General features: G+C 55.7%; 1 protein-coding gene and 1 long non-coding RNA gene across 5 annotated transcripts; one reads left to right on the forward strand and one right to left on the reverse strand.

Moving 5' to 3' along the window:
* The first annotated feature begins 623 nt into the window (after positions 1–623).
* Positions 624–5981, forward strand: LOC148218106 (class I histocompatibility antigen, F10 alpha chain-like). 4 transcript variants are annotated; one of them, XR_015800590.1, is made up of 8 exons: positions 624–1365; positions 1573–1670; positions 2732–2995; positions 3251–3526; positions 3717–3989; positions 4082–4189; positions 4288–4474; positions 5507–5981. XR_015800590.1 is itself a non-coding variant. In XM_088158069.1 (8 exons), exons 1-7 carry the CDS (start codon positions 882–884, stop codon positions 4466–4468), a joined length of 1467 nt encoding a protein of 488 aa, XP_088014195.1. In that variant the 5' UTR covers positions 625–881; the 3' UTR covers positions 4469–4474; positions 5507–5981. The 4 variants fall into 4 exon arrangements, 2 of the variants coding, with proteins under 2 accessions (XP_088014195.1, XP_088014197.1); XM_088158069.1 differs by lacking the exon at positions 1573–1670 and having other exon boundaries at positions 625–1365; positions 4288–4323; positions 4443–4474; XM_088158071.1 differs by lacking the exon at positions 1573–1670 and having other exon boundaries at positions 625–1365; positions 4288–4323; positions 4443–4474; positions 5521–5981.
* Positions 5982–18679: 12698 nt separating this feature from the next.
* Positions 18680–20835, reverse strand: LOC148218107 (uncharacterized). Its single transcript, XR_015800592.1, has 6 exons — positions 20744–20835; positions 19955–19993; positions 19817–19843; positions 19069–19104; positions 18917–18952; positions 18680–18747 (listed from the first exon to the last, which is right to left on the reverse strand). It is a non-coding gene; the product is annotated as an uncharacterized LOC148218107 (long non-coding RNA).
* Between the last annotated feature and the right edge of the window lie 568 nt (positions 20836–21403).

The following is a 21403-nucleotide window of genomic DNA, read 5'->3' on the forward strand; positions in this document are numbered from 1 at the left end:
GTATGATCCTGGGCATTCCCAGTATGTTCCAAATCACTCCCAGTAGGATCCCAGTCGCCCCCAGTCATTCCCAGTATGGTTCCTTTCACTCTCAGTCCCTCTCAATAAGAGTTCAGTGTCGCCCCAGTTCCAGTATGAACCCAGTCACACCTTCTATGAAGCCATTTCCCCCCCCGATGGTCTCAGTTGCTCCCAGTATAAGTCTAGTCACCCCGGTATGATCCCAGTATCTCCCAGACACTTCCACTATGAGTCCGGTTTGATCCCTGCCACCTCCAGTATAATCCCAGTTACTCCGAGATACTTCCAGTGTTATTCCAGCCACTCCAAGTTGGACGCCGTCAGTCCCAGTATGACCCCAGCCTGGGCCAGCTGCTCCCAGTATGATCCCAGTTACAACTGCATTATTCCAGTTTCTCTTAATCACCCCTGCTACAGATCTGATCACTCCCAGTATGATTCCAGTCAATCCTAGGATGATCCATGCCACTGCCAGTCTCTGCCAGTATATATCAGTTGTCCCCTGCGTGCTCCCAGTAGCCCTCAGTGTGGTCCCAGCATGATCCTGGTGCCCCAGTTCTGCTCCCAGTGGGTTCTCGTCCCAGTCCTGGTGTACCTCGGCGTCCCAGTCTGTCCCAGTACCTTCCCAGCAGCCGTCGTCGTTTCCCAGATCCTGCCCTGCCCTATTCCCGGGCACTGAGACCCCCCCCTGCACCCCCTTTCCCGGGAATCCTCCTCTGCCAGTCCCTGGCTCCCCTGTTTCCGTGACCCCGGGGACCCCCAGACCCCCATTCCCGGCCAGCCCGGGGCACCTCACCCCCAGGCCTCCTTTTCCTGGGAAACCCGAACAGGCACGGGGCTCTCCAGCCGCTCTGGGATGTATGATCACCCAAAAGAAAAGGAGAGAACAGGAGAGGGATAGAGAGAAGGAGACTGGGAATCAGGGATCGGGGTCACAGCGCCCAGTCCTGCTCCGCCAGGGGTGGGACCAGCACCCGCAGGAAAAATTGGATCGCGGAGCTCCCCCCGCTCCGGGCCGAACCCGGCGGGTTCCGGGCAGAGTTCGAGCGCAGGGTCCGGGAGCCCAGCACAGCCCGGCCCGGGGGTCCCGCAGTGCGGGGCTGTGCAGGGTCTCAGGTGGATCTCTGAGGGATCCAGAGGTGTCCCAGGTGCGGATCCAGGTGAATTTCCTGGAATTCCCCCTTTCTCCCTCCCCCCCGCGCTCCCTCGGGCACTTTCACTTTCGCATCTCTCGAGCTGCGCCACAGCTGCGACCGCCGACGGCAGCGATGGCTCCAGCGCTGGGTCTGGGGCTGCTCTTGGCGCTTCTGGGGCTCCTGGGGGGCCCTGGGGGCGCGACAAAAGGTGAGTGAGACCCTCCGAAACCGGGACCTCCCTGAACCGCAATTCCTGGGCACCAGGATCCCCCTAAATTTCCATTTCCGAACACCGGGAACCCCCCTAAACTCCGTTCCCGGGCACGACATCCCCCGGAATCCCCATTTTAGGTCGTGTGACCCCCCCCAAATCCCCTTCCCCAGCACTGGGACCCACCTGTACCTCCTTCCCCAGGACAGGGACCCTCCTGTACCCTCTCTTCTGGAGAAGATCTGGAGATCCCCTTGAACCCCAATTTCTGGTCACCGGCACCCCTTGAACCTCCATTTTGGGTAACCAGAACCCCCTTGAGCCCTGAATTCCGGGAAGGAAACTCCCCCTTAACACGCATTCCCCAGCACTGGAACCCCTGAACCCTCGGTTTTGGGTACGGGGACTCCCCCGTACTCCCTTCCCCAGCACCGGGACCCCCCTGCACCCCTATACCCGGGACTGGGATCCCCCCGCACCCCCTGCAGTGCCCTGGGAGCCCCCTGCACTCCCATTCCCAGATCCGCCCTTTTCCTCGGCTTTTGGACCCCCAGATCTCCCAAATTTCTGCGTCACCCCATTTCTCCATTCCCGGCGTTTCCTGGAACGGGGTTCCAGGGGGTCCCCCGGGGTCCTGGTCTCAGCGGAGATCCAGATGAATTCCCTGGAATTCCCCTTTACTCCCGTCTCGTTTTCGCGTCTCCCAAACTGCGTCCCCGGAATCCGCCCGCCTCTCCCTGCCGCAGCTCCCCCTTTCCCGTGACCCAGGAAACCCCTGGACCCCCATTCCTGCCTTTCCCAGATCCCAAAACCCACTTGTCTCAATTCCAGGGACCCCTGGACCCTCTTTCTTGTGCACTGGGACCCCCTGGGTACCCCATCCCGCCTCTTCCAGGTCGTGGAGGGTCCCAGGGGGGATTCTGGGCTCTGGGACCCCCTGAATTTCCAGTTCCCGGGCACTGGGACCTCCTTGCACTCCCTTATCCAGTACCAATCCCCCCCTGCACCCCCTTTCCCATCCATCCCACCTTTCCCATTTCCAGACCTCCCTTTTCCTGACCCCATGGACCCCCATTCCTGCTTTTCTCAGTCCCCCTTTTCCTCTGCATCAAGGGCCCCCGAGCCCCTCATTCCAGTTATCCCGGGTCTCCCCACCTTGTGACCTCTCTTTCCTGGGCACCTTTCCTGGAACCCCCATCCCACCTCTCCCAGTCCTTGTATCCCCCTTTCCTTGGCACTGGGAGTCCCCTGAGCCCCCATTGCTGGACACTGGGACCCCATGCACCCCCTTTCCATCTCTCCCAGTTCCCCTTTCATTGATCCATAACTCTCTCAACGCCCCCAAATCTCCGTGTCCCCCCAGTTCTCTACTCCCTGCATTTCCTGCACGTGGCCGTGTCGGAGCCCAGCCCAGGGATCCCCCAGTACATGGTCACGGGGTTTGTGGATGGGATCCCCTTCGAGCGCTACGACAGCGAGCGGGGCCGGGCGGTGCCACTGGCACAGTGGATGGAGGATGGAGCCGAGCCGGGATATTGGGATAGGAAGACCCAGAACTACGTGAAGGACCAGGATGTGGATGCCTGGAACCTGGATACACTACGGGACCGGTACAACCAGAGCAGAGGTGAGTGGGGGGATCCATGGGGCTGGAATGGGATCGCTGGGGCTTGATTGTGGATTCACAGGGCTCCAAGGGGATGAGATGGGGATCCATTAGGCTGGTATGGATATCTTGTGATCCATGGGTTGGGATGTGGATCCATGGGGCTGGGATGAGGCTCTGTGGGTCTCCATCAGATTCTGGGGCTCCATCGGGCTGGAATGGGGCTCTGGGACTGGGACATAATTCCATGGGTCTCTGTGGGTGCAATCCCCTCAGGTCTCCACACCGTACAGTGGCTTTATGGCTGTGAACTTGTATCCGATGGGAGTGTCCGTGGATCCTACCGGCTTGGCTATGACGGGGGGGAATTTGTCTCCTTTGACCTGGGATCCAGGAGATTCGTGGCGGCCGACAGCGCTGCTGAGATCACCAGGAGGCGCTGGGAACGTGAAGAGAACGAGGCTGAGGAGTGGACAAATTACCTGGGGCAAGAATGCCCAGAATGGCTCCAGAAATACGTCAGATACGGGCAGAAGGAGCTGGACCACAAAGGTGGGAGCAGAATTCCTTTGGGAATGTGGGACTTGGGAACGGAGGACTTGGGAATGCAGTAATTCCAGTGGGAATTCCATGGGCAGATCTCACCCCTGTCCCATTCAAGTGGGAATTCCATGGGCAGATCTCACCCCCATCCCATTCCCATGGAATTCCATGCATGTCTCTCACCGTAATCCCATTCCAGAGCCCCCTGATGTCCATGTGTCTGGAAAAGAGGAACACGGGACGCTGATCTTGTCCTGCCACACGTACGGATTCTACCCCAGCTCCATCGCAGTCAACTGGATGAAGGGGGATGAAATCTGGGATCAGGAGACGGAGTGGGGCGGGATCGTTCCCAACAGCGACGGCACCTTCCACACCTGGGCCAGGATCGAGGCGCGGCCGGAGGAGCGGGAGCAGTACCGGTGCCGGGTGGAGCATCCCGGAATGTCGGGGCCCGGGATCTACGCTTGGGGTGAGGCTGGGAATGTGGAATGTGGGAATTGGGAATTTGGAATGCCCAAATGGGGATTCCCCTCCCCCTGCTCACCATCCCTCGTTTCCCAGATCCAACATCTGGCAGGAATCTCACTGTGGTGGTCGCTGTGTCCATCATCGCTGCCATCATCATCCTCATTGTCCTCATTGGATTCATTGTCTGGAAACACCAATCCGGTAACGCACGGGATGGGGGCCGGGAAGGGGCATGGATCCACTTGGCACTGTTCTGGGAATCCTGTGCCACCAACGCTGATCCCACTGTTTTTCCACAGGGAAGAGGGACAGGAATGAATACAGCATGGCAGCCAGTGAGTACCAGTGGTGGATCCAGCTCTGGATCCCCTCTGTGCAGATCCCAGGATGGATCCTGGGGTTAATCCTGGTGTGTGATCCGTGCTAGAATCTCATGGATTTTCTCTTTCTGCAGGAAATGATGTGGGAACAACGGCTTGACCGCAGGTACGGAGAGGGATGAGGGTGGGATTCCAGAGAGGGATCAGGGCATGATTGGATAGATTGGGATCAGGGAGGGACTCTGGATCAGAGCAGGGGTCCAGAGCAGGATCAGATGGAATTGTGGAGTGGGATCGGGGCTGGATTCTGGAGCGGGATCAGCTGGGATGGATGGGGCAGGATTGGTTGGAATTCCAGAAAGGAATTGGGGCAGGATGGGTAGGGCGAGATTGCGTGGAATAGATGGAGCAGGATTGGTGTGGGATGGATGAAGTGGGATCAGGGAGGTGTTCCAGAGCAGGATGAGTTGGATGGATGGAGCAAGTTTGGGACAGGATCAGGTGGAATTCCGGAGCAGCTCCCGCTCTCCATGGGCTCCAGCAAGGTCCATCCTGCGGGATGGGGACAGGGACAGGGTGACACCGTGACCCTCTCTCATCCCAGCAGGAATCACTGCCTGAGCAATCCCCAGAGATGGATCCAGCCCCTTCCTGTGGTAGTCGATTTGGCTGAGATGGACTGGGATTTAGCCCAAATTCCCTATAAAGAAAGCACAAATTTAAGACCTTGGGAGGCAGGCTGTTAAAAAGCAAGGCCTTAGACATTAGGTCTGGTCCCTGCCCTGCAGATGCAGAGGCTTTAGCCTAAAACCATGGGATTTGTAAGGACATGTCAGGCATGCCTAGGCACGTTCCTAATTCTCATTTGTCTTTGGACCTTTGCCCTCGGGTATCCCTGTGTATATCCCTCCCCCTGGTCTTTGGATGCAGCCTCTCAGATCACATGTTCACAGATGGATTAAAAGGATATCACAGGCACACCATCATTCCCATCCCACTTATTATTATTATTATTATTATTATTATTATTATTATTATTATTATTAGCCACACCGTAACCCGGTCAGGCTGGTGAAGTTGTCACAAAGGGAAAAACCCCCATTGCATTACAACAGGCAGCCATATCAGATTCCACCTGTTCCAGGTTAAATTCACATGAAGGGGAAACCGGATTTACAGAGATATCTAATGGCTTTAGGTTCCACGTTGCAGAAGCTCCAGAATTCCATCCTGCTATCCAGACCCATAGGACTGGACACACCTGCACATCCCTTCCAGCCTGGACACTGGGTCTATGTGAAGTGGTGGGACAGTGATCATCTGCAAGCCAAGTGGAGAGGACCATTCCAAGTCCTGAAGACCACCCTCACCTCAGTCAAAGTTGCTGGCAAAGGACCCTGGATCCACTGCTCCAGAGTTAAGGGTTCTGCTCCTGAAACAACTGAAAATACAGAGACTGATGCAGATAAAAATATGTTTTAAATTATTCCTCTTCTGTGCCTAAAGAACTGTTTGTAATAATCAGGATTCGTCTTTGCATGATAGCCAACTGTGCAAGACATTACTACTGTTAGATATTTACTGTTAGATATTTATATATTGTTAGATATTTATCTGTTGTTAGATGTTTACTGTTGTTTGATATTTATCTATTAGATATTTATTTACTGTTAGATATTTACTGTTGTTACATATTTATCTATTTATTGGGGGTTAGGTTTCTTTTCTTTTGTTCCTTCTTACCTATAGAATTTTTCCCATGAATTGCTAGAAAATTCTAACTGCAGCTACTGGTTAGTGCTTGAGAAAACAAAAGGTTGGCCTGGCCCAGGTAAAAAGGAGGGCGGGGGTGGGCAGCTACTCAAGGCTTTGGGTTTTGGAAGACACGTTTGGAGCTGCTCTTGCTCAAGGAGAGGAAGTCCCCATGACCCAGCACAGAGCTGCTGCTCCTTCTCCTCTGGGGTGAGCCTCTGCTCGTAAGAGCAGCCACTGACCTAAGGCCTTATTAACCCCTTCCTCACTAAAAGAGGCACCGATCACCCTCTGCTCACACCCAGCTGCCGCTGCCCGCTGCTCCTTCAGCGCTGCTCTGAGTTTCTCTGCGCTGAAGCCCCGCCCTGCCCTGCCCTGCTGGGACGTCCTGCAGTTCCAACTCCTGCCGAAAAATTGCCTGATACATCTCGTCCACGAGCCCAAGATCTTTTGTTCATTCCTGCTGTTCTAGCTTAGTGCTTTTGAGTCCTGCAGGGGCACTGGGATTGACTGCCCCAGGGCTTTGAGAAGCAAATCCTCTCCTCCATCCTTTCCCATCTCGGCCATAAATGCTGTCACCGGCTCCCTGGTTCTGTTTGTTATTAATTCCACAGTTGTTGTTTTCTTGCCTTGTTATACATATCAGTAAGAAACTGTTATTCCTATCTCGTATCTTCGATTAAAACCCCCTTAATTTCAAAATTATAATAATTCAGAGGGAGGGGGTTTACATTCTCCAGTCCGAGGGAGAGTCCTGCCTTCCCTAGCAAACACATGTCTTTCAAACTGAAAGAAATTTTGCTGCCCAACATTCTCTGCGGAGAACTTTGTGTTTCCAGGCCAATGGCGGCTCGGGCCCGGGCCCGTTCCAGGGCTGTTCCTCATCTCCGCCTTTGCCCTCCCACAGCCCGGGGGGCCCTGAGAGCGCGGGCCGAGGCTGGGCCGTGTGCAGAGCCCGGCCCTCGCTGCCATTGGCTGATTGTGCCAATGTCACTCGTGGTTCTCGCGCGCTGATTGGGCAGAGCGGGGACAAGCCCCGCCCATGAGGCGGGGTGCAGCAAAGGCGCCATTGTCGGACAGTTTGTGTGGGCCCGGCAGCGGCGGCAGCTGCCCAAGTCCGGTGAAGCTGCGGTGGAGCTCGGAGGCGGCCCCAGCGCAGGTGGGAGCCGCGCTCGGTTGTGCGGGGGCTCGGGGCTCGCTGCGGGCCGAGGGGGCGGCAGGGGGCTCTGGCGGGTTGGTTGTGCCGGTGCCGGCCCGTGTTGGCGCTGGGCTGAGGGCGCTGCGGGAGCGGCTGCCCGCGGTCTCCTTCCCGCTGGGGCCTCGGCAGGAGCCGGTGCCGGAGCAGCGCTGGCTCGTCCCGGTTGCTGTGGGTGGCACAGAGGTGTCTGCCCTGTGATCGGGGCTGTGCGGGAAAATTCCCGTGGCCAGAGGTTTGTGTGCCCTCAGGAGACAGAGGAGTCCTGTAAAAGTGACTTCGTTCATGAACAAAGGGAGACGCCATGCGGCATTTGCCATGCGGTCTCTCCAGTTGTTATAGTACGCAGTCTCCTTTTTATTCTCATTTTCCCGGCTGCATTCCCCCTCTCCCTTTCGCCACCGATTGAGGTACTTTGAAGGCTCAGACTTCCCGATCCGACTACTGCATGTCCTCGTTAATATGTACCTCTCTTTTTGTATAACATCCGATATTCATGGCTCTGTTAAGTGTTTCTCCTTCTCGAAGGTCAGGCACTGAGCAGGATCTTGGCTGAGCAGCTGTCTCTGGAAATTAGTAACAGTTTCTGAAAACGATGGTTTCTCCCATTACTTCCTTTTATACAAATCCCTGGCCCTATATCCAGGCATATTCATCTTACTCTACTCAAATCCTCTTCTTATTTTCTCAGTAATTATCTTTACTGACTTTAATGTCCATTGGCTTAGTCTCTTTTCCTGGATCCTCATTGGTTTGGGATTATTCTCAGTGACCTCACTGCCTGTCCTTTTGTAGCCGTTTCTGGATCAGGAAGCCTGGCTGCCACCTGCATCCCCTTGCTCACCTGCTGAATGAGCTGCACTCAGCAAGGTGTCGTGCATGGTAAAAAGATGAGAGTTGCTGCAGCACATCAGAGGAGGAACTGCATTCGTTTAACCCATGGCGCCCCAAAAACTTGTCTAATTCTCATCCTTTCTGCTTTTCTACCAGAATATGAGCTACTTTCTACTTTCATTTGTTATCTATTTCACCAGTTTTCCGTTATTATCTGTTTGCAAATAGCTGTTTGAATAATCTAATTTTCCACAAATGTCGCCTTCATCTTTGGCGTGGTTTGGTTGTCATGAAGGTCAGGAGCTGAGTCTGTCTGCTTCATTATTATTTCGAGGACATCTTGTAATCTGATGTTGTAGTACAAATGATAAATGGGTACTTGTCCCCAGCAGTTTTAATCTGTGTTTCTAAAGCTCTTCTGACTGCCTGGAACCAAAGGTTCTCTTCCAGAGCAGGCATTGCGTGACTCACATGTGGCCCCCCCACAATCTGCTTTTTACTTGATATCTTTAGTGTTAGAGAGTCAAGGCATTACTTGATTCTGGGCAGGATGTGCAACAGAAATCATTTCATCCACACATAATTGCCTGAGTGTGCAGAGAAAATCATTCCATGACACGTGAGTTTTACTGGATTTTTCCTGAACTTTATACAGTCTTAAACCCTTTGGAATCCGTTGGTTTAGTGTTCATTGCTTCTAAGTTGGATAGTTCTTAATATTTGGTATCCTATTGGCCCCGTATTACTTTTCCTCTGATGTTAATTAGGTCCACATTCCTGGATTTCCTTCTCAGCCTTTTCCAGACCAGGTGCCTCCATGTATGCCGGGGGCAGTGTCTGGAGTGGGTGTTCCTTGATGTTTGCTGATGTTTCGCTGTTGTTTGTTAGCTTTGTGGGAATCTTTTGGGCTATTCCCAGTCTGTTGAGATGTTAAACTCACGTTCATTTAGTGTAACATCCCTTTAAAAACACACTTAATAATTCCTTTCTCCAAGACAAATGCAAATCAAGCCTGCCTAGAGAAATAATTCTGAAAACATTTTTCAACTTGGTATATATTCCAGCAAGGGAATCCCCGGCAGCCCAGTGTGTGAGTGTAACTGAGGGGCAGAGTGGAATTGTGCCGTTGTCTTCCCCAGCAGCTGTGGCAGTGCAGGCACAGAAAGCAGCGAAGCTCCAGCAGTGGCAGCAAGGATTGGCCCCAGTGTGTGGAGATGCCAAAGGAGGGTGCCCAGGCAGAGGATTTCAGCAGAGGATCTGTGGGCAGGCCCAGGGGCTTGGCCCGATGTGGAGCCCTGGCTGCTGCTGCGTTGCCTTCAGTGCAGGGTCAGTGGTGCCCTCCCATGCTGCTCCTGCAGCCGGGAATTCCAAATCTCCGGGGCTTGAGAGCCCCTGAGCCCAGGGTGAGGGGTCCCCCCGTGTTGAGCTGTGCTGGCGGCTGTTTCTGTGCTCAGGGACTCTTGGAATGGGCCACGGCACTTGGCCACCAGTGGTGCTTCTTTGCACTCCTTAGGCAGGACCCGATGGCCTGGGTGGATGTTGTGAACAGCAAAGTGCCAAGGCAGGCTCTGTGCCAGCCCAGCTTCCTGTGGCAGAGATTTCCCAAGAGACAGGATTCTGGCCACAGACTGCTTGAAATATACATCCCTTATCTCCACCCTGCACTAGGTGGAGAATTACCAGGGCAATGAATTGCAAAGATCACTTCCAAGGGAGATAATTGAATATCTGCCCTGGGTCTGGCTCTTATTCTTGCCCAAGCCAATGGCAAAAGCTGTATCCATTGCATCTTGGTTTCTATCACCAGCTTCCAAAGGAGTTTGTTTATTTCCCCATTCCTTCTTTCTACCTGCCCTGAGCTCTGGGGGTGCCAGGGCTTGTGGAGGTCCCATTGTATTCCTAAAGTAGCCATAACCCCCTGAAGGATCTTTGCTGTAAAAAGAGTTCCCCATCTGAGAGTCTGTTTTTTCCACAATCCTTTATCTTGGAGTTGTTTTAGAAATACCTTAATAAACAATCCAGTGATTGCTGAACAATGTTACAGTGTTAGCTGGCTTACACTGGGCAGTGAATTTGGCCACTGCTAAGAGAAGTGGCCTGGCATAATAGACAGGCCCCCAGAGAGCAGAGATAGGCTGGAACTCATTGGGTTACATCCTTGTCTATCTTCAATTCTGTCCTAAGCTGCAGGGGCTATTGCTCAGAGGGCTGAGCAGCCTAAACTCGGAACCAATCACAGGCGCTTACCTGGGAACATTAAGAAAGGTGTTTAAGAAGAAGTCAGAAAAATAAAGAGGCCTTTTTCACATGGATCAGAGAGTGCTGTGTTTTCTGTCTGAAGCACAGCACCAGTCGACTCAACAGAAGTCAGAATTGCTTTTTTCACCCTGTTAGCTGCCATGCTGTCGCCAGAAGATATTTGAGCCTTCCTGCTCAGGGCATTTCAGTGCCAGGCTCTTCCAAGCACACCCAGCTCTGCCGGTTGAGCTGACCATGCAGGGGTAACCTGAGCTTGGTCTAATTCCCTTTCCTTCATCAGAGCGTGTCTTGGAGCTCTTTTCCCTTCTCCTGCCCTTGAAGACCCATCCATAAACACATTTTGTCCCTCAGGCCAGGGAATGTCTCCTAAATCTCTCCCAGCCTGGCTCTGGAGCTCTGTCACTTGAATGCAGTCATGGTTGGGAGCGCCAAGGCCGGGCCCCCCCGCGCTGTGGTGGCGGCAGCGGCTGCAGTGGGGAGCGAGTGCGGGCGGGAGCGGCCGAGAGCCCAGCGCTGCCCCAGCCCGAGCTGCCCCAGCTCCATCGCTGCCCCTGCGCTGGGATGCTGTGGGTTTGGGGGGAAGAGGGAGCCGGCAGTGGGTGCTGGGCCTGGGGATAGCAGGAGAAGGGATTGAATCTTTTTATTTTGTCGGGACTTTTGGCTAAATCTGTGTGTTTGGGGGGTTTTCGATCTGTGTCATGATGTTTGGAGGATTTTTGTGCTGAATCTTGGTGTTCTGGAGATTCTTACAGACACAAGATGCTCAATGTCTTCCTGAGTTGCACTTGGGCCAAGAGGAACCCCTTGGCCAAGGCGCTCTTCCCTTGTTCTTTCCCCAAACCAGGATTTGTCATTCCCAAGGCATTGGCAGATGGAGAACGAGGAAAAGCCCCAGAGATCTGTCAAAAGGAGGGGCTACAATCCCAGCCCAGGGAGCTGCGAGGAGGAAAGACCCTCCCTGAGCCGGGAAGGCGGCCGGAGATCCAGGCAGAGCTCAGAGCTGGTGGAGAAGCCTCCTGGAGGGGAGAAGCCGCACAGGTGCTTGGAATGTGGGAAGGGTTTCAGCCACAGCTCCAGGCTGATCCGGCACCAGATGATCCACACTGGGAAAAATCTCTATGAGTGTGGGAAATGTGGGAAGGGTTTCAGAGACAGCTCAGACCTGCTCCGGCACCAGGTGATCCACACAGGGGAACGGCCCTACTCCTGCTTGGAATGTGGGAAGAGCTTTGCGTGGAGCTCCAACCTGAGAAGCCACCAGCACATCCACACCGGGGAGAGGCCCTACGAGTGTCCCAAGTGTGGGAAGAGGTTTCAGAGAAGCTCCGATCTCCTCAAACATGAGCGGATTCACACAGAGGAGAGGCCCTTCCGCTGCCCCGACTGCGGGAGGCGATTCAAACGCAACGACAAACTCACTGTCCACCGGCGCATCCACACTGGGGAGAGGCCCTACGAGTGTCCTGAGTGTGGGAAGAGCTTCTCCAGGAGCTCAACCTTGACCCAACACCAACAGAGTCACCACTAAGGGAAGCCCTGTGAGAGCCCCAAGTGTAGGAAGAGCTTCGTGCTCTGCTCCAGCTCCATCTCCCATGGGAGGATCGGTGTTGGATGATCCCCAGTGACCCCCGTTGGGCAGAGCCCTGGTGATCCGTGTTGGGAAGACACCTGGCTGGGGGGTTCTCCATCATCCTGAATGCAGGGGCAGGAAAGTCCATCAGGATGCAAACCAACATTGGGAATTCCTTGGGGAGAATGAATTTGTTCATATTCAACTCTAGAAAATCTTCTGTGTTCAATCCTATCTTCTGGTGGTGCCCTGCTGGGCAGGGTGGAGGAAGAACCCCCGGCCCGTGGCTGGAATTGAGTGCAGCGGGTGCTGGAGAACAGCCATGAAACCAGAAACTCATCACGGCTCCTCTGACTAAACCCTACAGTCCTCACCCAGCCCCCAGCGTGGCCTTGAAAGACTCTTTATTGTAAATAACTCCGACTGCCCTACTTGGGAAAAATCACAAAACCCTCTGCTGCCCGGGCAAGGTATTAACTCTTTAAATGCCCAGAATAAAACTTTACAGGTACTTTTTTCTCTCTCCTAAATAAATAAAAAATAAATAAAATAATAATTTTTAAAAAGTAATATACACAGAAACAATATAAAAACAATATAAAATTGCTGTTATCCCCTAAGTTTAAATAATAAATACACACTTGTTGTTCCCCCAAAAAAAAGAAAAAGAAAAGAACCCTCTGTGTTCTCAAAAATAAAGTAAGCTTTTCTTTAAACTGTTGTAATCTTTAAAGTGTGCCCCAAAGTTAATATAGTACTCAATAAAAGTTATGAGAAAAACTTTTAGTCTGAATAGAGAGGTTTTAGATAGTAAGCAGATTTCCATTATCCTGGGAGGCTAATCACTGTATCATCAAAACCACAAGAAACAGTTTTCTTGTGAAAAAATCTCCATATTCTGAGAAAAAGTCTATTCTTTCAAGTAAGTTAGTAAAAAACTATTCTAAAGATGGAAAACTAACTGAGTTGGTTTTTATAAGTTTTCAGTATTAAAAAAAATGTATGGAAGAAAAAACAGTAGTCTAAAGTTTTATTCTAAGGGTTTTTTCCTTAGTTTCTGAAAGTAAAATTTCTCTTTATACCATGTAACGTTAAGCCCGTTTTTTGCCTTCCTCCTAATCCTATTTCACAACAAAAAAACCTTAAAATTAATAAACCCAAACCACTGCATCTAACCTCAGTGATTCCAGGATTTTGATTTCCTATTGCCCAGGGGTGTCTTCTCCAGCCAAAGGGTGATGAAGTCAGGTAAAGACCAAGATTTTGGAGACAGTGGGGTGGAAACCCCTCCAAAAAAAGTTTCTTCCGCCCAAGCACGTGGATCCTCAGCTCACACAGACACAGAAATCGTTTTCTTTTGGCCTTGATTTGCTTTTCATTTCTCTTCATCCCTTTAAAACATCCAACACTGGGGTTAAAATAAAGACACTGAACTGAGACATGGGTGGAGACACGGGAGGACCTTCCTTTGGTGCAGTTAAGGCTGTGTCCTCTTGTCCTGTCCCTGTTCCCTAAGAGAAGAGCCCGACCCCCACCAGGCTGCACCCTCCTGTCAGGGAGTTGTAGAGAGTGATGAGGTCTCCCCTGAGCCTCCTCTTCCCCAGGATAAACATTCCCAGCTCCCTCAGCTGCTCCTCACAGGACTTGTGTTCCACAGCTTCTCCCCTGTTGTTCCACAGCCACTGCTCCTGTTCCAGTGCAGCTGCAACCCCTCCAGTGGTGCTGCTCCCACTCCAGTGCTGCTCGTCTGTGACAATGAGGGGACAGGTGGAACTGTGAGGACATTGTGACACTGAGGGCACACATGACACTTTGGGGCCATTGTGACGTGAGGGGAAACATGGAACCATTGGGCCATTGTGACATGGCAGGGTGTCTTGGAGCCATGGGACCATGGTGACACTGAGGGGACACATGGAACTGTGGGGTCATTGTGACACTGAGGGGACACATGAAACAATGGCCGGACCCTCCACCTCGGCCACCAACACCCGCCCGGGGGGCAGCGCCGCCCCCTCGGGCACCCTCCAGGTGACCCGGCACCCCGACACCCCGAAAACGGCCTCGGCCAAGGGGCCCCCGGCCAGGACACCCCCCGAGTGCCCCCCGGCCTTGCTGAGCAGCTGCGCTCGGGTCGCGCTGTCCCCCACGGTCGCCACCGCCGCGTCCGGCCAGGGCGCGTCCTCGTCCAGCCAGGAGCGCGCCAGGGAGCGCAGGCGGTGCGGGGGGGGCGGGGGGGCCCAGCCCCGGGCGGGGGGCGGCGAGCGGGCCGGGGGCGAGCGGGCCATGGTCCAGGGGAGCCTGGGCAGAGAGACAGAGGCGCTGCTTGGGGGCTGCGGGAGTGGGATTTGGGGTCGTGGGGAGGTATTTGGGATCGTGGAGAGGGATTTGGGGTCATGGAGAGGGATTAGGGGTCGTGGAGAGGGATTTGGGGTCATGGAGAGGGATTAGGGGTCGTGGAGAGGGATTTGGGGTCGTGGGGAGGGATTTGGGATCTTGGGGAGGGGCTGTTGGCGTCCTAGGAGGGTCCCCGAGAGGGTCTTGGGATGCAGGAAGGATTTTCAGGGAGATATTTGGGTCTGGAGAGGTTTTGAGGTGTTGAGGGGGAAATTTGGGTTGGTCTTTGGGAACCCCAGAGTGACACCCAATCCCTCAGAAGAGTATGGGGCAGGGTAAAATGGGGGCTCCCTCTGTCTTTGAATTAAAATTGGGGTCCCTACCACGGATTGATCCCCACAAATCGGGGTCCTCTCCCCAGAGCCCCCCAATTCAAGGGTGTCTTCTGGCCCCAAAGTTGGGGTTCACCCAACGACAAACACCAAAATTTAGAGTTACCCAACACACGATCCCCCCAGTTCAGGGTATTGAAGTATTGAGGAGGAAATTTGGATTAGTCTTTGTAGGATTTGGGGAATTTTGAGGGGTTGCTGCGGCGTTTGAGGGTCCCAGGAGGGTCCTTGAAGAGATATTGGGGTCCTGGGAAGGGCTTGTCGGGAGGTTATTGCGTCCTGGGAAGGGGATTTTGGGCGGCTCCTGGGGGGAGGTTGAGGGTCCTAGGAGGGTTCTGGATGAGATATTGGGGTTCTAAGGGGATTTTGGAAAATATTTTTGGGTGCAGGGGGTATTCTGGGAGTTATTGGGGTCCTGGGATGGATCTGGGAGTCCAGGAAGGAGATCAAATGTGGGTCCCGCCCCTCCATGGGCACCCAAAATGTGGGTCCCCCTCCTCCCTGCTGCCCCTTGCCCCCAGCTCAGGGGGGTCCAAAGTCCGGTCCGGAGTGGCCACATCACCCACCCCTCCCCCTCCCCTTCCCGAGACTCCCAGGTGGGGGAGGGGCGCCCCACTGACCTGTCCAGGGTTGGAGGCGACTGAAGCCCGAATTGGGGCTCGGGGGTTCTTACCTGGGGGGGCGTGGCCCGCCTCGCCCCAATGCCCGACCCTGGGCTGTGATTGGCTGCCCTGGGGGTCCCCACCCCCCAAAAAACCCGCAGGCGGTTTGGGATGGGGGAGGGGAAATTCCCTTTATAGACAGTAAATGAGCGTGGCGAGGACATTGGGGACACTTGGGTGGCGCCCCACGGACGGGGGGGACACTTGGGGTGACACCAGATGACGTCAGGTGATTCCCCCAACCTGACCCCCCCCTAATTCAGACCCTGCCACATCCCATCAGTGTCACGTGGGGCGGGTTACAGAGGCATCGGGGGTGATGGACACATGGGGGTGACAGGAGGTGACAGTGACAGGGGTGTTCCCGCAGTAGCTGTGATAGGAACACTGGGATGTGAAAGGGAAAACAAGGTGGGGGCGGGGGAGAGGGGGTGGTGACAGTGCCAGGGGTGTGGTGACAGTGCCAGGGGTGTTCCTCTGGGCGGGGCTGGGGCCGAGGGGTTGGACAAGGTTGGGATGAGGGCAGAAGATGGAGATGGGGGAAGAGGGGAACAGAGGGACATTGCAAGGGGGAGACAGGGAAGAGATCGAGGTGGCCGAGCCATGGTGGAGGGGACAGCAGAGGGGACATGGAGATGACAGTGGGGGCAGGGACAAGAGAGGACCCAGACATGGAGTTGGAGACATGGAGAGGACATGGACATGGTGGTGGGGTCATGGGGATGGGGATGGTAGCCAGGAGGAGATGGTCAAGGAGACCTGGAGATCGTGGAGGTGACCTGGACATGGTGGTGGCACATTTGGAGGGGACAGGGAGGAGCTGGAGGAGACAGGAAGATGGAACTGGGGACAGAGATGAGCAGTGAAATGTGGAGAGGTGGTGGGGACATGGGGAGGACATGAGGGGGGATATGGAGATGTTCAAGGTGAACGGGATGTGGTGGTGGGACATGAGGAGGGGACAGGGAGATGGTAGTGGGGGCATGGAGATGGTCAAGAGCACCTGGAGATGGTCGAAGGGACACAGGAAGTGAGAGGGTGGGGACAGGGAAGAGCTGGAGGTGACCTTGGACCGTGAAGGTGACCATGGAGGTGACCCATGAGCAGAGGGCAGGGTTCAGGTGGGACATGGGCCCATGGGACTGGGGGGATTGGGAATGCTGGGACAGGGGGCTGTGGGGACATGGTGTGAGCAGTGTCAGGGTGATGGTGTCAAGGGTGTGGGTGATGAAGATGAAGATGATGATGTTGCAGAGGATAAGGCTGATGATGTGGGTGGTTGTGGTGATGAAGATGATGGTGATGATGAAGGCCACCCCTGCTCCTTATTGAGGGCATTTCACATCTCGATGGGGACCAGCACTGGCAGCTCCATCGGCTCTGGAGCCTCAAAGATGTCACAGTCCAGACCCTCAAAGACCTCGCTGTGCTCTGGGACCTGCATGAAGTGGGGCTGGAGGGGGTCACCGGGGGGTCACTGGGCTGGAACACTTAGGGGACACCTCGGGGACACCCAGGCAGGACTCCTGGGGGCTGGGGAGGCTCCACTGGTGTTGGGACTAAGGAGCAGCAGTTGCCCATCCCAAACACTGTCCCCACAGGGGGATTTTGCCAAGAGACAAGCACAGAATGGAGCTCCCTAAGGTAAGATCAAGGTGGGACAATTGTCCTCAGGCCATCTTGGACCTTGGGGGAGGTAAACAAAGCTGGGGGATCAGAATGGACCCTGGTGGTGGACAAGGAAATCCAACCCAGCACTGGTGCTGGAATCAGCTGTGACTGGGTCAAAGGGAATTCCAGAGGGGCAGATGGTGACCACTGACCCATGGCCACCACCAAGCCCAGAAACCTCCAGCTGAACAGAAGAGTCAGCCTGAGCCTGGAATCATCAGCACCCAAGGCCAGGGAATCGTTAAACCAATGGCATTAGAGAGGGGTGTAGCCCATGAGCACTGATTCCTGAGTTTGCTAAAATGGATAAACAGGGAGAAGTTCAGAATGACCTCAGGACCCCCCCATCACCCAAAAGCTCCAGGGGAAGAAGGACCAACAGGACACTGCTGGATCCATGGGTGGTGCTGACCTTCTGATTGATCTCTCTCCCTCCCTTCTCCCTCTCTTCCTGCCCTTCCTCCTTTCTCTCCCTGGCATTTTATTGTTCAATAAATTCCATACTATTGACTTTGGTCCCATTTGTCCCTGAATTTGGGCAGAGGCACCTCAAGGATGGGATCTGAACAGCCCAAGATTCTTCAAGTGACCTTAACCCCCTCATTGCCAAGAGCCATGAAGCCACGAGTGCTGATCCTTGGCCAGGGAAGCTCTGTCACTCCCAGACGGAGCAGAGGAGCCAGGGCTCCAGGCTCCTGGCCATGATCCTCTCCTGCCCCGAGCCCAGCCTGTGCTCCCTGGGGATGGGGCTCCCAGAGCCCTGGGCAGAACCTGTTTCCCTCTGTGCCCCAAACCCTGGGGGCTCCAGAGGCTGCTCTGGGTGCCCCTCGTCCCTCCCAGCTCCAGGGGGACATTCCAGGGTGTCCCAGCCTGCCCTGCCCAGGGCACACAGTGGTGTGGGGGGAGAGAGAGACCCCTGGGAGCCCCTGGAGTCACTCTGGTCATGGTGGGGGAGGGACTGGAGACTCGCAGGGATGAGCAAGGGCCACAGAACACACAGGGACAGGAACACGGACATGGGAACACACATGGAGATAAGAACACACAGAGACACAGGAACACACATGGATGTGGGAACACACACATGGACAGGGGAACACACACACGGATATGAGAACAGGCACACGTGCATACACAGAGTTGTTTTGCTGAAGGGGTTTATTGATTATTCCAGAGACATTCCCAGGGCTCCCAGGGGATCAGGGGGATTATCCAGAGATGATCATCTCCTCATGCTGCTGGAGGGGGACAGGACCTGGGTGTCATCACCAGTTCCAGACCTGAAGGGCAAAGCCCAAGTCGTGACACCTGTGTCCACTGGGACACGAGAGGGACCTTGTTCCCACCCCTCTCTTTGCAGGGACCTGCAGCAGGAGAAGGGATTTGGAGCCCCGGATACACCTGGGACTGGACTTGGCTCCTGACATCCATGGGGCTCCCAGAGCCTCTCACCCTGGAATATCCCAAAACCTCCCAGAGCCCTTGCAGCTCCCACAGGGACACTGGGTGTCCCTAGAGCCCCCCAGTGCAAGGAAAGCCTTGGGGACAGCTCTGTCCACCGAACCCCAGCACATGGATCAGGGACAGCCCCCTCCATGTCCCTATGACTTTCCCAAGCTCTGCCCACCCCACAGGGCTCAAGGCTCTGCCCTGGTCCCCGAGGATCTTTTGTGGGGCTGGAGAACCCCCAAGATTTCTCACCAGGGCATCCAGAGGGGCAGCCGGGCATCACTCCCGCAGAAGCTCCACCTGCTCAGCCACGAGGGGCTGGGGAGAAAGGGGGGGTTAGAGCCACACTGGGGGATACTGGGGCTGGTTGGGAGATACTGGGGCAGGCTGGGGTGTACTGGGGCACAGTGGGGTGTGCTGGGGTGCACTGGGGGGTGATGACCAGGACAGGGGAAGCTCTGGGCCCAACAGAACTGCGGGTACCCACCTCAGACCTCTTCACTCGTTGGACGCCGTTCTTCTTCTGCAGAGAGATGGGGAGATGTCACTGGTCACTGGGGTGTCCCCAGTCCCAGCAGGGCACGGGGGGACCCAACTGGCCCCCAGTTCCCACACTGGTGCCCCAATTCCAGGACTTACCACAATGCATCCACCTGCAGCTCCTCCTATGACTACCTGCAGATGGAGAGCAAAGGTTTAGTCTGGAATGGCCCCTGTGGGACTCAGCGGGTCACAGGTGTCCCCACGCCCCGTGGCTGCCCCCAATCTGAGTGGGAAAATCCCTTCTGCTCCCCGCAGTCCCACTCCAAGCAGTTTCACCCGATCCCTGTTCCTGCAGGGACCACGGTGGGGATGGAGACGAGGAGAGCGAGGGGAATTTGGGGCCTCCAAGGAGGAGGGGATGGAGTGGGATGTGAGGGCCCCAAAGACACAGAACTGGGGGAACTTGGGGACCCAGGGGATGGGGCTGGGGGAGTTGAAGGGATGGGAATGGGGGAATGCAGGTGGGGAGGCAGGAATTCCAGTGGGGGGACATGGGGGCTGAAGTGGGAGGTGGCTGGGGCAGGGGAAAGCAAGAGAACCAAAATTGTTGGGTTTGGGAGGGGCTTTGGGAGTCCAGGAGGGGGATTTGGGGATACTGTCATGGAGAATGAGAAAGGGAAGGGAGTGGAGGGAAAGAGGAGAGGAAGTGGACTGGGCATGGGGATCTTTGGGGTGCCTGGGGTGCACTGAGATGGGTGGGAATACAATGGGGACCCTGGGGAAGGGGCAGCCTTGGGAAGCTCTGGGATGTACAGGCACGCACTGGGGTGCACTGGGATGGCCTGGAGGGTCATGGCCATGAGAGGGGAGGGCCTGGTTCAGCAGAAGAACTCGGGGTACTCACCTTGCCAAAAGCAATGCCACCAACTCGCTGTGGAGAGAGCATGAGATGTCACTGGGGTGTCCCCAGTCCTAGTAAAGATTGGGGGTGACCAAACTTCCCCCCAATTCCCACACTGGTGAACCCAGCTCCAGGACTTACCCCAGCACATAGAGCTCCACCACTGCCATCAGAGGTGGCCTGGGCAAGGAGAGCAAAAGGTTGGTCAGGATTGGCCCTTGAGGGGCTGGGGGGACACAGGAGTCCCCAGCCCCCCACCTCCCACCCATGGCTGTCCTCTGCTCTGAGCAGGGGGTGCCAGGGGATTTGGGAACATCACTGCAGGGTGGAAGGCAATGAACTGAGGGCAAAGATTGGAAAGAAGACCCTGGGAATCATCTGGGGGTTTGAGGGGACCAGGGGCAGAGGGGGAGGCATTTCCCAGTTTGTGCCAGCTCAGCCTGGCTTGGGACTGGAACAGTTCATCCCAGTTAGGCCGAGTTCAGCCTAGTCTGTACTTAAATGAGTTTGGACCTCTTGGTCCCACTTCAGCCTAGTTTGGGATTGGCCTTTGTTCTTGTGTGGGCAACAGAGGAGATGCTGGGGAGATGCCCGAGGGGATCAAGAGGATGGGATGGGATGGGATGGGATGGGATGGGATGGGATGGGATGGGATGGGATGGGATGGGATGGGATGGGGAGGCCCAAAAGGACGGGATTTGGGGATAGCAGCACAGGAAAGCTCTGGGGCCCTCGCAGGGAGGAGCCGGGTCCGAGCATCCGTGGGGAAGCCGGGCTCTGGCAGCGGGAGTTGAATTGCGGCAAGGGGAAGGACAGAGGCAATGGTGGCGAGGAGAAAGCGGCACGGCCCGGGGCCGGGGAGCCCGGCGGAGCCCCTGCATTGGGAAGAGCCCTCAGACCTGAGCCCAGCCCGTGCCTTTGGAGCCTCACCTCGCTCTGTGCCGGCAGGCACAGCAGGATGGAGAAGAGCAGGGCCACGCTGAGCACAGCCACCTTCATCTTCCTCTCGCACTGGGCAGCGCTGGCTGAGGCTGCAGCAGGGCAGGAGCACCTTTATCCCTGCCGGGACTCCTCCCTGCGCCCTCCCTGACAGCCCCCAGGCCAAAGCCCGGCTTGGCACAGCCCCCAGCCCTGGCCACAAGCCCAGCCCTGGCACAGAGTCCATCCCGGCTGTGGCACGGATCCAGCCCCGCTCCCCGCATCCCTGCAGCTTCCTGCACGGGGCAGCTGCCCCTGGAGGGGACCGGGCACCCGGGGGGCCGAGGGGGGCAGGCAGGGATCCAAAGGCAGCTGGGGACCCTGTGGGGACACCCCCACTCCAACACAATCCATCCTCCAGCAGCCCCCAGCCCCACACCCCCCATCTCCCGGTACCCCTCCCCTCCCAGAGCGTTCCTTGCAGGACACCCCGGAGCTGAGCCCAGCCCCAAACCTGGAGTGTCAGAGCAGGATTGTCCCTGTTCCCACTGCAGCCCCTGGGCTCATTGGGGCTGCACTGACCCCTCTTCCTGGGGCAGCAGCACCCCGGGATCAGGGAGAAGGGGCAGGGGGAGCACAGCGGGGTCAGGGGCCATGGCAGCAGCTGGGGGA

Source organism: Sturnus vulgaris, unplaced genomic scaffold (assembly GCF_052056855.1).
Source record: "Sturnus vulgaris isolate bStuVul1 unplaced genomic scaffold, bStuVul1.hap1 Scaffold_195, whole genome shotgun sequence".
In the NCBI taxonomy this organism is placed as follows: domain Eukaryota; kingdom Metazoa; phylum Chordata; class Aves; order Passeriformes; family Sturnidae; genus Sturnus; species Sturnus vulgaris.